Source organism: Podarcis raffonei, chromosome 9, assembly GCF_027172205.1.
Source record: "Podarcis raffonei isolate rPodRaf1 chromosome 9, rPodRaf1.pri, whole genome shotgun sequence".
Taxonomy (NCBI): Eukaryota; Metazoa; Chordata; class Lepidosauria; order Squamata; family Lacertidae; genus Podarcis; species Podarcis raffonei.
The window spans coordinates 40,041,205-40,057,083 of record NC_070610.1 but is presented as its reverse complement, the minus strand read 5'-3'; the positions used below and the strand labels follow the sequence as shown (position 1 = coordinate 40,057,083).

The following is a 15,879-nucleotide window of genomic DNA, read 5'->3' as shown; positions in this document are numbered from 1 at the left end:
TTCCTTCTGTGTAGATTCATGACCTGCACCCAACAGCAAGCATTATCGGTCTGCAGTTTGCTATGCTAGTCCAACTTGACTTTTGCATGCGAAAATTAGCAGACTATCCCAAATGAAGCCGAATTCACAGTGAATTATAATTTCAGTTTGCACCTTTATCAGGTTCATTAGTACAGTCTTGCATCATCAAATACACACTCATGTGCCAATCATGCTCACATGTGCATATGCCTATTATGTGTTCAGCTGTACATCTAATAATCATGAATTTGCTACATGACTACATCTCATGCGCATCTTGACTACTGAATGACAAGGAACTTCCTTACCGAAGGATGGAGGTAGAGGCATCCTTTTGAGCACCCGCTAGCCTTTAAGTGGCAGGATACATGGAAGTTGTGTCATGCGCTTTAGCTGTACAATTGCTCTCCTGATAAATACATCTTCAGAAATAAAAATGGCCATTTCAAGAACTCCTATCAACATGGGCATGCTCAGATGCCTTCATTTGAGACGAGAACCAAGGTAATTCATATTGAATCCATGACCTCCATCAGGTCAATTGTCTTGGCCAATTTTGGCTCTTCAGTTGAGAAATTGCTGGAAAGGAGCAGGGCAGGTGGGGGAGGAAGCTACCACCCAGAGGGATAGCGATGGTGGAGGACCTTTCCAAGCTTAGGAGAATTCTAGGACACCCCACCCCACTCAGTTTCCTATGAAAGTTATCCAATAAAACTTAGAGAGAGTGAACCAATTATAAGTTGGGATGGGGGAATGTCATTTTGTGCACTCCAATGAGAATTAGGCACACCTACATCCCACTGACATAAATGTGGACTAATGTGAATTCTATTGTACACGAGGAAATTCTGTGTTCTCTGTGACGGTGCAGACTACCAGGATAAGCAAGCCCTGCATTCATAAATACTTGCCTTCCCTAATATCTGTTTTCTGGACTTGCATCAGAGAAATAAGTATGAACTGAATACTGTTTTATCTTGCATTATTTTCAGAAGGAAATGTCATTTACTGAAAAGAAAATTTCACCTTCTTCCATTCCCTTTCTGCAAGCCCTTAACATTCTTGTATTCTTCTTTTGTGTGTTTGTGCATTCTGATCTGTTGTATTCCAGTTGGGCACTTCTGGTGCTTTCAGTAGAAGAAAGACACACATCCAACAGAAGTTGGTGAAAATATATTCCACAACCTCTATGATCGTAATCATACTGGCTCCACAAAACAAACCAAGTTGGCCACCAACATCAGCTGTAATGAAAGAAATAAAGAGATTGGTCCAGCAATTCTGTGCCTCTATATACTATCGACATTAGTATGATTTAATTCTATCTAAATGTGTTCAGGATTGGGATGCTAGCCTTCAGTCTTGAAATCACTGACACACTGAGTGAAAGCCAACTGTGGCTGCCCTCTAATGAAATGGACTTATGTCATCACAATGGGACTTCCCCTTCCTATCCTCCCTCCTGTAACCCCAACATGCCCCCAAATATGCTCCAGAACATTCCAAAAAGCATTGTTGGGGCAGAGAGCAAGGGGAAGACCCTTGCTGAAACAGAAATGTACTTGCACAATGTTGAATAAGATCCATTTCAAAACTCAATAAATTTTGCGCTTCAGATACAAAATACTCACCAGAACGACCACTTCCGTTATGCAACCCTGTTGAAATCTATTAATAACTTCTACAGGTTTCTGTGGGCCCAAAGTGAAACTAAAATACCATACACACTTACCTATTGAACATAGTGGAAATTACTTCTAAATAAATATTATTGTGCTGTAACCTAGTGTAAAACAAGACTTGATTCTTCTGTTAGCAAACAAACTGAAATGTATTATACAGAAATACTGGGTGGTATTCAACTGTTTTTTACTCAGAGTAGACCCACTGAAATTATTGACCCTAACTTAGTCATGTTTATTGATTCTATTCTGAGTAAAAAAAATATATACTACCCACTATATACTGCCCACTGTTGAATACCATCCTCTAGTAAAGATAGTTATATTTCATGATCCAAATAATGTGAATTAAGAAAACAGGGATAATGTGATGCAGCATAGAAATAATTATGTCAACAACTACTTCATTACTGTGATCACACAGAAATGTAGGGGTTTTTAAAGTGCATTTGGGTCACTTACCAAGTAGCTCAGATACACTCAATGCCTTCTGCTGCCGGGTCATTTTGTAATTCAAATCATGATATCTAATGTCAATATATACAAGGTTACGCCTATGGATAATAAAGGCACACTTTTATTATGCAATTTTATTACTTTTTATTAACATCATGATGATCAATCTAGCCATCACCATCTGCAGAAAATACTATTCATGCTTTAAACAAAGTAACAATAATCCGAAATCGTGGGGAGGTGGAGAGAACATAGAATTTGATTCTGCAGCACACTTTTTTCACATATTATAACGTCAGCCTAATCGGTTCTTATGAGCCCCTGCGTCTTCTCATAAGAAATATCCCAGTGGGAAGAAGGGTAACTTCCAATGGGAAGCAGGCAACTCTTGTGCATGGAACAGATTATCCAGGTAGGCAGAAAGACTGGATAATGTCCTTGGGTTTTTTAGCACATATCTACAGGTTTTTTAAAAATAAATATGATTCTAAAAATATAATGTTTGGATGTGACAAACGGATAAATGCCTGGGAACATGAATGTTTCATTTAGGTACATGTGCCAAAGAGATAAGGTGAGCAGAAACTCTGGGCTGAGTGTACACTTAGTGGCAACCCTCATTTGTTGCTGCAAAATGTACTAAAATTCCTAGGATCACTAGATAACAATGAAAAATGACACCATTGAGATAGTAAGTATTTACTTACTCAGTTCAAATGATTGCTGGTGACCAGCTTTGAGTGCTTCACCTTGGCCTAGCTATTACTTAAATTCTGAGCTAATAGGTTTTTTTATGAACGTTTAGTTGAACCATTAAATTTTGTTTAATAAATCAATGTTAGGCAATCCTAGCTCTAAAAATGAAGGCTCAACTCGCACTCCTTTCTTCAAGGACCTTCTCCATTTTAAACCTGTTGTGTTATAATTACCATAATGACCCTGCTAATGGATCCCACAGTTTGGGCTTCCTGAGGTAGCTGAGGCAATACCACAATACATATTTGGAATAGGGCTGTAAATAGTTGAAACTACCTTTTAAAGTTTCTGAAAAATCAATGGATAACTATTAGTTAATTTATGATGTTAAACTCATTAATATGTTTGTTTGATCCTGACTGGTTAATCACTTGGGAACAGAAACATTTCCCTGTAATTTGTCATGCTTCAGTGACTAATTGCTAGATAGTACCCCATTTGTGAACAGTAATCAAATGTCAGAAGGAGTAAAATTAAAATGTTGTTATGAAGACACCATCGCACAGGGTGGGGAAGATCCATAGCATTTCTAACTTTCATTAAAAGCAGCTGCAATTTTGATCAGTGGAAAAAAGACAGTCACAGAACCAAGAAATTGCACAAAACAATAAATAACAAATAAATAACAAAAATAAAAAAGTTTAAGGAAAAAATTAACCTAGAATTCATTTGTTTTGTGCAATTTTGATCAGAGCAGTGGCAATGGGGGGCCATTCCTCTAGTCTCACCCGCTGCCAAGTAGAGCTAATAGTACCGTATTTTTTGCACCATAACACTCACTTTTTTCCTCCTAGAAAATAAGGGGAAATGTCTGTGCGTGTTATGGAGGGAATGCCTACGGGTGGCATGCCTACGGATTTTCCTCCTCTAAAAACTACGTGCGTGTTATGGTCGGGTGCGTGTTATAGAGCGAAAAATACGGTAGATTAGAAAATGTCACAGGAGGAACAGAGTTAAGAACTTTCCCCCAAGCCATAGCCTCCTCCAGCTCCATTAAATAAACAGTAGGGGAAATGTGAGATCTAAGCACGGATCTTCTATAGTTTGATCTTCACAAGATTAATATAACATAATCATTAATAAAACTGCTTTTAGTGTTGATAAAATCAGAGACCTTTCCAGTGATAATGAAGATAAACTAAGGAGTCCTCATCTATAGAAGAGTGAACTTTAAAATTTATTTTGGATTATAAACATTTTTAAAGAGCCTGTGATTTATAAGCTTATGTTACCATAAATCTATTAGGTTTTTTCAAAGGTGCCTCTGTGTTTTTGCTGTTGCAGGGCAACATAACTACCCTTGCAGAAGTTATATATTTTTGCTTGGGGGGGAGGATATTGGGTGAAGAGATCAGAGATCAGAGATCCCTGACTCAAAACGTTTTCACAAAGTGATGCTATATGTTTTACTTTTGGGAGATTTGGGAGATTTTATTGTTTAATATTGTACTATATTGTAGTTTTGTATTATTTTGTACACACAGGTCCTGCTTACCAAACACAATGTGTTGCCTGGAAATCATTCGTTAGGCAAGCATTCACATAACGAGTCCACAATTTCCAAAGATTCCTATGGGAGCATTTCTAATCTGGATTTTTTTCTGATCTCTCCCCTGCTTTTTCAATGGGTTCTTTCTGTAATGGCTGCAGGCAACCAGCAAAAGAAAGGCAAAGAAGAAACAACTGTCCTGCCGGCTGATTTGTCTGATCTTGCTTGCTCCCTCCTTGTCACCAACCAGCAAAGCATAAACAAGCAAGCAAGGAAGGAAGTAGGCAAACTCTGGCTGTTCAGATATCTGAATCTGTGGTGTGTATAGCAAGGTTTGGGCATAATTATTTATGTTTGGATAAGTGAATTTTCATATAGCGAAAAGGCAGATAGTGGGACTCGCATACTTTGTAGTTCTCCCAGTTTATTGTTTAAAGGTAAAGGGACCCCTGACCATTAGGTCCAGTCACGGACGACTCGGGTTGCAGCGCTCATCTCACTTTATTGGCCGAGGGAACCGACAGTTTTTCCAGGTCATGTGGCCAGCATGATTAAGCCGCTTCTGGAGAACCAGAGCAGCACACAGAAATATTGTTTACCTTTCTGCTGGAGCGGTACCTATTTATCTACTTGCACTTCACGTTCTTTCGAGCTGCTGCTTTAGTATTAAACAGTATATAGATATATGAAATAAATAATAAAATAGAAGCCATTGAATTATAGTAACTCTTTGGGTCCGACATCTCTTGAAAATGTCTTCAGTTTGGTTAATAAAGGTTGCTCTTGTGTAAAACACATTTCTTGACAGCATGACAATGAAGAAGAAAAATACCTGATATATTCTGGATGTTTCTTCAGCTTTGTAGAAAGAAATTTCAAAGCCTTTTCACTTTCAAAAGTTGAATAGGAAATGGTGGTTGGATAATCTGTTTCCTCACAAGGCACAGGGCAAGTGGAATTATGTGTTCCTGCTGTACACAATCCTGCGAGCTCAATTTTATCTAAAATGGGAACCAATTTCAAACATAAATGCCCACTCTAGGCGACTTTCATGTTCACCACCATCTGCAAGCAGCCATAGTGAAATCAACAAAAAATAGATTGAGTTTATCATCCCAAGCAAATGAGTTAATAAAGCATAATAAATATTATATTATATTGCAGGATTTGGTGATAATTTGAATCTATGTCAGCAGCCTTACATTCTAAGTCGTAGAAAGATGGTAGTGTGTGATTTCCCACTAAAAATAGGTGCCTGTATTTTATACTGAATTTCTTCAGCATTTGGAACTTATGAAATCAAACCAAAACTGTACAGATGATTGGAAGAGTACATTTAGAATGTTATTTATGGTTTGTCTAAACACAACTTTCAGCTGGGATCATTTAAAGTATTCTGAGAAAAATCAAGTCTCTCCTTTCCATAATAAACCGTTCCCAATCAGCAGAATATCCCAGGCTCTGGGATTTCCCCCTAAGCCTGACTGTCCTGGTGCAAATGATGCTTTTGTGTGACTGGGATTCCACAGGTTGGTAAAAATGTGAGACATGCCCCCACCCGCACTGGTCCAGCTGGTTGCCAGTTGCAGACGTATGAAACTGGCTCTAGTATTTGACTTTGGCTTTACTTACACAGTTCAGGAGAAACACAATTGTAAAATTTGTCCAAGTCACATTCTGTGCCATTTCCTTTTCAACAGGTGTGAAGAAGAGGGAGTAGGGAAGGAGAGAAAAACCACAAAGACAAAGGTATCAAAACACACATTTGAATCCATCTGTTTGGTAAACCAATAATAACCAATAAGCAAGTGACCCCAGCAAGTAAAGCAAAGAATTTGATGCCTGTATGTATCAACTTGAAGCTCATGTAGAAACACTCATAGCACCGGAGCCGAGGATGGGCAATCTTTTTGCTATGCATTAATTTTACCCTGGCTTTTGACCCCTGAGAAATATATCTTTAGTACCCCAATTTTAATGTTGTGTTTTTATATGGCTGTATCTCAACCCGGACACCTTCGGGCAGGTAAGAAATGCAATTCATCATCATATCATCATCATGACATTATCTGATGGTAGTATGTTAGGGACTGGATACGCAGAGCTGAACCTCTGGTGGGCAGGCTAGCCCCTTGATTCACCTATTGCCAACTCCTTTTCTCTCTGTTCCACGGGAGGACTGCTTGGGCAGAGACAGATCATTCTTGCTGAGAGCTTTTGAAAATAAGGTGAGGGGTACATGAGAGCTTTATTAGACCCTTAGGCTGCAGGTGGCCTGTTTCTATCCTAATGGTTTCATTATTCAGCTGTCATTTATGCACGAGGTGATTCCTTAAGCAATTAAGGACTTAACTTTGAAACTAAGCTGTCTGAGACTATACTTCAATCCCTCCTCCTTATGCCGAGCAGCACTGATTGCTTCTGCTGATTCAGCTGTCCTTCCTCTGGCCACCACTGATGGAGTGATACTTTTGTCACTCTGCCAGTGCAGAACATGCACCCTTTGAACATTTGGGTGGGTGAAAGGCATGTTGGTGGTATTCCTGCTAGCAGAGCCTGCCAGAAAGCCTCCAAATGGGCCATTTCAACTGCAGGGATGAAACTGAGCTGGCTCTGGATCCACTGGATCCCAAGCTGCTCTCCCAGCTGATACTAGCTGGCATTGGTCCTAATCTTGGCCTGGATCTGCAGTAACCTGAAGCTGATACAGGGATTGGGCCTGATCTGCCTGCCCTTCTGCCTTCTGCTACCATCGCCCTGAGCAGCCAGGCTGTGGATGTGGCAGTACCTCCACCGCTCTGCAGAGGCTCAGAGGCAGCAGGAAAAAGTTTGGGATGCTCTGCCTGCACAGAAAGTAATCCATAAAGACTCTACAGCAATGTCATATGCTTGCATGCTGTGCAAGGGGAGCAGGGGTGGGAGCACTAAGCCCCACCTCCCATTGCCCTACAAGTCAGGGAGGGTGAAAGGGTGAACCGGGGCATTCTTTCTCCTTGTACTGTTAGGAACCCTACACAATAAGGGTTCCAAATTGTGTGAGGGGCTGCCGCGAGTCACTTCAGACCTTTGCCTTTTTTTCGCCCTCCCTGCTTGTGCATAGGTCTTACTAGTGAGCAGATAGCTCAAAATTGGCTAAAGGCAGTGCTTTTTTTCTGGGGGGATGCATACCCCTAAACATTTTGGGAATCTTTGTACTTTTGTCCATTTACTGTATCCCCCCCGATTTAAACTATAAAATGGTGATTTTCTTGAGTCAAAATGAGAGTACCCCTAAATATTTTTAAAGAAAAAAAGCAGGGGCTAAAGGCATCCCCCCAAGCTGTGATCCGCACACTCTTGTTGGATTTCTTTGAACACTGCAAACAAATAAAGCAACTTATACCTGCCCAGTTATACCTGGGAGCATGAACGGTAAGCATCCACACTGGTTTTGAATATGGCGTGCCTTGCATTCTTGTAGGCATCCGTAGGTGCTATAGATCTTGTGGTGCTGAAGTTTGATGTTTGGCTTGCATTCTCCCCAAGGGTATTCTTGAATAATTGTCTTGAATGAAAGAAATGGCACGACATACGTTATATACATTGCTACTGTCAAGTTTTAATTGAACAAAAACCACCTCCATTCCCACCTCCACGCATACACAGATTGCTGCAAAAGATTTGTTGTTGTTGTTGTTGGACCAGACCAAACTGAATTAAATTAAAAGACTTGGTAGTAAACTTGATTGTTGTTCTGCAGGGCTGCCCCCAGAGGACAGCCTGACCGGCCCCAGCTAGCTTCAATTTCTCCTGATTCAAGATGGATGCTCGGTGTGCAACTGAATGGGTAAGATTTTCTGGGTAGGAAGCTCTAGGTATACATTGGAGTTTGAACATAGAACTGAGCTGGAGTATTATATCAAATTAAATTTTTACTCTGCTTTTTCCTGTGTGCCTTGTCATTTTAAAGTCTTGCTAATATTTTAAAGTTGTCAATCATTAGGGGTTAATTGCTTTAATTGATTTTTAATATTGTCTTTTAATATTGTTTAATATTGTTATTATCAATAATGATGATTGCATATGCAGTTTATTGGACTTTAAAGTGGCTAGCCATACAGTGAAGAAGAAGAAGAAGAGTTGGATTTGATATCCTGCCTTTCACTCCCCTTCAGGAGTCTTAAAGCGGCTAACATTCTCCTTTCCCTTCCTCCCCCACAACAAACACTCTGTGAGGTGAGTGGGGCTGAGAGACTTCAAAGAAGTGTGACTGGCCCAAGGTCACCCAGCAGCTGCATGTGGAGGAGCGGAGACGCGAACCCGGTTCACCAGATTACGAGCCTACCACTCTTAACCACTACACCACACTGGCTCTCAGTGGTACCTCAGGTTACATACGCTTCAGGTTACATACACTTCAGGTTACAGACTCCACTAACCCAGAAATAGTACCTCGGGTTAAGAACTTTGCTTCAGGATGAGAATAGAAATCGCACAGCGGTGGCGCGGTGGCAGCAGGAGGCCCCATTAGCTAAAGTGGTGCTTCAGGTTAAGAACAGTTTCAGGTTAAGAACGGACCTCTGGAACGAATTAAGTACTTAACCCGAGGTACCACTGTACTTCCATTTCTCTGTGTCTTCCTCTAATGCTTACCTTCACCTGTTGGATTGCAGCATGAGCATGCATTCCTACTGGGGTTGATATACCTAAACCATCAAATCGGGGAGGCGCTTTAGGTGAGTGGATGGCAAATGTGATGCCAACATCAACAAAACCAAGAGCAGGGTCGTCGGTGAACTCTGCCTAGGACACAAGGCATTGAAGGGTTACAGTAAAATTACAGAGGATAATTTTCAGATCAGTCACACTGAACTGTGAATTGCCTTGGCAAAAAATTATCTACTACCATAATTAACATTAAGAGAAAAACAATAGTATACATGCAGCATTTTCATTTTGTAATCCACTATGTATCACTTATCATCTGACTCTACATCAGATTTCACACCAATTCAAAATCTGTCAACGCAAATTAAGTTTCAGGATGCAGATTATATTCTAGGGCTTTCATAAGTTTTACTTATGAAATTTGACTTTGTGGGAAACTTCAATCATGTATGTATTATTATTTTTTTGCTTTGTTTTTAAAGAACTTGTACCATTATAGTGACCCACATGCCCTGTCCTTTATCATCAAGGTTTTGCGCTCGCATTGTAGAAACATTTTGAATATCTCTACCTGTTTGACATCGAAAAGCAAACTCAGGCCCCTTCCAGAGGCACTCACTCTTCTTTTTGCTGGAATGTTAATGTGATTAAAGGTGAAGCAGTTTCCATATTCAGTGAAGACATGTTCAAAGTTCTTCCATGAAGAAAGTTAAAGAAAATAAGAAATTGAATTAGCTCACCAAATATTAAGTAAGTATGTTCACAGAGAACTGTAGCTATAGATTTGGATTTATTTTGGATGAAAATGTGAAGTGAAACCCATTTAACCTCTTGGCTGCACTTCCTTATGGTTCCTAGGGTTGTACCTGAGGTAAAAACTGGCCTTACCAATAGGTGAGGCAGAATGAGGAGGATGTCCCAGGCATCTGATTTAGGGTGTCATGAAGGAACATAAAACTGTTATTTATTTATTATCATTGTATTTTTTACTGCCAGGTGGGGAAAGAAAGTCTATACCATATTTTCAGCCTCAGGTAACAAGCATTTTGATTGGTGTCCTGGGAATTATTTATAATTTTGCCCAAAGCAACAAAATGCCTCAGAGCAGTGTCTGTCAACAGTTTATTTATTTATTTATTTATTCCATTTACTATTGAAAAGATCTGAAAGAGATTTACACGAACAATAAGGACTCTCCTCCCTTGAAGAGAGGGGAGTGGTTGTGGGCGGAAGCCGAGCCCCGCCCAGGGGGCGGGAGCCCCCTGCTATCCCTCACTTACCTGGCTGGCGCCCACGCCCACCGGCAGGTAGCCAATCAGGTGCCTCCGGGGGGCGTGCCTGGCAGCTTAATGCTGTGGCGCCAGCCTCGCCTCAGTCTCACTCTTCGCCGCACCGTCACGAGTCACCCACCCTCCACTCCCTTTAGGTTAGGGCTTAGGTCACTTGGCCTTGCTATGGACCTTAGGTTGGTCGCCCCGGTTGCCTGGGGGGCCTGGTAGGAATTTTTCCATTTGGCACTCGGCCTTTTGGTTTTTTCACCTACCTCGTAGCAATCATCACAACTTTTGTGGTATTGGTGGGTAGGTTAGGCATTGGATTAATGTGTTGTACTGTGTCGAAGAGCTAGGTGTGGCCATCGCCTATACCTTCAATTTAGGGGTATTCCGTTAAAGGAATCTGGCGGTCGTGTATTCTGTCCGATGCCTGCTTGGCGGGAGGCCATGGCACGACCCTCGGTGACATCAGGGGTGAGCTTTCGTTGGATTTGCATCAACAGGCTCCACCTACTGCTGAATAAACCCACCATGTTTTAAACATCCAATGCCTAAGCCAATACCTTTTCACTGCTGTAATCAATAAAGTTGTGGCCATTTCATGCCCATTAACCATATATCATGTGTCCTTGTGTATTTATTCCTCGACACGGGGGTCGGGTCCTCGCACCACAAGTACAATGCGCAGCAAATGATTCACAAAATACACAAACAGTATCCGCTTTTTGGTTTTTGTTTTACATAAAACCAGAGGGCATTACAGTGCAGAATAATATAGAATTTCAAAGTACACAATATATATATACAACCATGCATACACTCTCACTCACCAGCTGTTTCACACAACCAATACAACAATTCACTATCTCAAACATTACCTTTGTCAACCATGCATACTCGAGAATATTACAACCTACAGGTTGTATGACATATACTTGTCTCAGCACTGACAGAACATTTGGAAAAGTGTATGATGAATTCCTCCCAAAGAAACAAAACAATGAAGAATTCTGAGTGCTTTATTCCCACTTTCAAACCAGATCAAGTCATTCAGAATTTTAAAACATGGGATGAAATTCATAGGTGTAGACTTTCTGAAGCATCCTTTTGATTTTTGTCACATTTTTTGTCAAGCTTTATCAAGCCTTAGACAAGCAATTACAGACCTATTTTCTGGTCTTTGAGGTGCACAATTGGTGGATGTCCACTGAGGAAATAAAATTTGTATCATAATAATAGCTCCCAACAAAACGTATGCGATCTAGTCCTTTGTACATACATGCAGTCTCCTCTCCATATGAAAGTGATACATTCCAGATCACTAGATTGTGATCACTAGATTGTGAGTTTCCATACTCACATGCCCTCACAATGTCTATGTTACCTCTGATAATAGAAACAAAAATATTACCTCTGGATAACACGGCTCTCCAAAATATTCACAATCCAACAATGTACTGTTGTTGAGATAGAAACCATTATTCCTTGTGAATTCTTTGATGCTGAAATTTTGATTCCCCTGAAGGAAGTCTTTTATCTCTTGGCCAAACGTTTCTCTAGTATCGAACAAATGTAGCACTCCCGACACTATGCTCCACAGGAAGAAAATGGCGCTCAGGTTAGCTACTGCTTGGGTTTGGAACCTGTGAGCATAAACCATAAAAGCAGGGTTAAGCCTGAATTCCAAGGGATAATTCCAAAGCAGCTCTTAAAACTTTTAAAAGAAACAGAGTAAGGAGTCCAAGTCAGGTATTTGGTCATAGCATTGCATTTTATGGAAGACCTATGTATATTATATATACCTTAATAGAAAATCTAGCAGAAGGATAGAAATTAAGGGGAAATTCAATGTAATTTGCATTTTAAGGTGGGCTTATTTAATTTGCACCTTCCAACACAACATGTGAACCAACACACATAGAGTCTTCCAAATTCACACTTTTCTGAATTTTGCAAAGCAGTTCTCCAGCCAACTAAAGTGTACAAAAATGAATATATTAAAGTGTATCAGTGAAAATAACATACAGAAATGCATATAAAATTGTATATTAAAAGGTGTATAGAGGAAGAATTTTTCATGAATTTTTCAATAGAACTTTAAAAAAAAAGAAAATCTTCACAAACTGATGTAGAAAATTGGGCTGAAGATGGGAAGAATGAGAAACTGAGAGAAACCAAAATTAGCACATTTTCCCATTCCTACTGGAAGTAAACGGTGCCTTACCTGTTCAGATTACAAAAAGTTACAGCAGGAAACTCTATGTTTTCCACATACTGAACTACCACCGATGTTGTTGTGGGCCAGCTGAAATAATTGGCGAAACGACTGCCGATTTGCCAGGCAACCAAACAAATGGAGCCCACGACTACTGTCATCCACAGTGCCTTACGGCTCTTGCTCCTTGTACGAACAATATTGTGCACTCCATGGAATGAGGTGGAAGTTGCAAATTCATAATCATACTTCTTCCTTTCTTCCAGAGACGGCAGTGGTTTTCTGGTTAAATAGAGCCTGGCTTTTTCCAACAATCCTTAACATTTGACAAGAAGAAAAATTATTGGCACATAGGTTCCCTACAAAACCAAATGAAAAGGATGCTTCAAGGTGGATCCCAATGGCAGGGAAAAGCCATAATGTAGAACTGCCAGATTTAATTCATTTGTTACAGAGGTTTACATATCTAGAATATGCCTCTAAGCATTGAGATAAAATATCGGTTAAAGCAGTAATGACAAATATTAGCATTTATTACTCAAAATTTTACAGGAAGTAGCACTAACAGACATTTCCCCTATTTTAATGTATAGTGCCTTGCTTCACTGTTTACTTCTAGACCAAGTACAGCACAGCGTCTTACTAGATGTTACTGTGAAATGGTAAGTGTGCCTAGGATTGCAGTCATTATCTACTGATAAAGTATGCTCAAAAGATTCATAAACTCATGCCTCTTTTCATAAGAAAAGTATTTGTATCTGCAGAAAATCTAAATTATCACCCCCCCCAAAAGAATACCACATAGACAAGGATGCATAGCATTGTAGTAGCTACTGTTACATACCTCTGTCATGAAATCCACTTAATTTCCTAAGCTTCTCCATTGGGCATATATTATTTGAAAAGGAAAATTCAGCTATAGAAGACTGGCAGTTAATAGCTTATATAAAATGAGGAAAGGGGTGGGGATTACATTTTATACACATCAAGAGGCAATTCACATGCCTCTGTTGCTATACTCATAGCATTTTTTAAAGTGAGCAACAGGATTCAACACAGATAATGTATGGCAGGCTAGATAAAAGTGGAGAATTCCTGGAATTTAAAAATAATTGAGTCGGTTAATTTTCCAAAGTAGCAGGATGCAGAGGGTTTATATAAAAGCGGGGACTTTTGAGCAACCAATGGGATTTTTGTCTTTCCTCTCCCTCTTTAAATAACATAGAATGGTATTGTATGAACTGTGCTGCACATGCTGGCAGACTTATCTGTGAACACAGAATTTGTAGCTGCTGAAAATTAGCCAGCATGGTCATAGAGATGCCTGTCATTTAGAGGTTATTATAAATAGATGATATCAGACCTTTAGCCGAAGAAACAGCATCTATTTATAATATCCTCTAAATATTTTGGATGCCATGCTACCCTGTGTATGGGGGTGGGAGAATGGGAGAGGAATCTTTGTCAGAAAATTATTGGCACGGTACTTGAACCTCTTCCGTAACTTTATCTATCAATTAGGATAAAAAATAAAGGAAGCACAATAAAATGTTGTCTGTCGGTGGCACATTATCCCTGCATGGCTCAGTTCAAACTCAGCTCAAAGTAGACAGTATTGCTCAAGCAGGGGTTGACAGATTGCTTCACATTTTCATCTTTGGTGGGACTCTCAAAAAACTTGTTAATAATATAATTAAATGTTGTAATTGGGTGGAAATTTGACAAAGGTACTTGGTAGGATCGTAGTCCTCAAAGTTACCTTCGAGAATGAGATCTTTGTTACTTATCTTGAAAAATTTGTATTTAATGGGTCCAAAGTGCTTCTCTTTTATTCACTCTCTGAAAAATCCACCTATTTCCAGAAAGCAAATCAAAAATTAAAGTTTATTTCCATGGCTAACACTAGAGGGTGCACAGCACCGATGCACTGATAAACCAGATCTCTCTTCTGCTAATAGAGGCAAGGAACTGAGCAAAGCAATTTATTGATAGAGCTGATTTATTCAGCAAATGCTTCATTCTACTGAACAGCTTCATTAGTATTTGTGAAATGGTTTACACTAATGCCCAGACATCAGTAGCCTCATTACTGCCTCTCTGCACCTAATGTGTTGCAAAAGAGTCTCCTTGCTATTTAGCAAGATGATATAGATGACTGCTGGTTTGCATCAGAATTGAATGCAGTTTTGTTCTTTAGCAATCATAACCAAGTATAAAATGCAAAGTGATAACCGGTCCTCTGTAACTATTCAGGGATCTTTCTGTTTCAAGGGAGCAGAATATGAAGCCAAGTTCAAGAGAAATATCTCTGGAGAGAATTCTGGGCCACGCTCTTTTAAGGTTGTGTCTACTGAACTCGCAAAGGATGCCCCCACCCCGGGTTGCAGACCTGAAGTCATGTCACGTACATATATTTTTAAAGCTAAGAGTACTATATTTTTTTAAAAAAAACCACCCTCCCCTGCTGCCTTTCTTTGCTACAAACTAGTTTGCAGTTTGTTAAACCTTGAACTCTATTCCTCCCACTGAGAATGAGTATCTGATTGGATTATTAATATTGCATAACTGCTATTTGCTTAACCTTGAGTAAATGGATCTCCCATTTACTTAAAGCAGACTATTAATTACAAATGGAGGTTAAACGTAAAGGGCACTGTGTCTGCGGAAATTACAAAATGCTCAGGGAACATAGGAAGCATTTAAACTTAACCACAGGGTAGATATATATATATATATATATATATATATATATATATATATGTATTAATATTTTTTATGACATAACATAACTCAAAATAGTCCATGACTATCCAGATTTGATAATGGATTTGTCTAAATAGTCCATGAGAGACCCTGATAAATGCCCACAATTTAATGTTATTAATTTCTTTCTTTTCTTTTTTAAAAAAAATTAAAATCAAAAGGTAAGTGGAAATGTACAAATTAAAGGATTAGTATGAGTTGCAAAAATGCAATTTTCACTGCGGTCAAGAAGTTGCCGGGATGTATAATAGTAAATTGCTCCAACAAGTATTGATAGCAGATGGAGGCCTTTTAAGTTTTATCACCAGAGTATCCCTCCCTGGAATAGTATGGCTAATTTCACACATACCAAGCAGAAGGATGAAGAATGGAAAATGAGTACCAGATGTTTCTACCTTATGGGAAACTGAAAGAAAAAGGTATGTTGCAGAAGTAAACTAATATGTGGCTGTGAAAAGGAATTTCTGATAACGGAGGCTCTGTTCATGGGACACATCCAGTATGACTGTATTGCACCCAGTGGCCGTACTTTAATCAGAATTGTGCCTCCTAGGCCTGTGTCCATGTCCACACATT

General features: G+C 39.6%; 1 protein-coding gene across 1 annotated transcript; it reads right to left on the bottom strand.

Annotated features, from left to right (window-relative positions):
- Window positions 1-634: 634 nt before the first annotated feature.
- ASIC5 (acid sensing ion channel subunit family member 5) lies at window positions 635-13,458 on the bottom strand. The gene is made up of 10 exons (XM_053402711.1): window positions 13,385-13,458; window positions 12,550-12,856; window positions 11,737-11,968; window positions 9,623-9,745; window positions 9,037-9,186; window positions 7,801-7,948; window positions 6,037-6,093; window positions 5,237-5,405; window positions 2,166-2,257; window positions 635-1,265 (listed from the first exon to the last, which is right to left on the bottom strand). Exons 1-10 carry the CDS (start codon window positions 13,422-13,424, stop codon window positions 1,075-1,077), a joined length of 1,509 nt encoding a protein of 502 aa, XP_053258686.1. The 5' UTR covers window positions 13,425-13,458; the 3' UTR covers window positions 635-1,074.
- Between the last annotated feature and the right edge of the window lie 2,421 nt (window positions 13,459-15,879).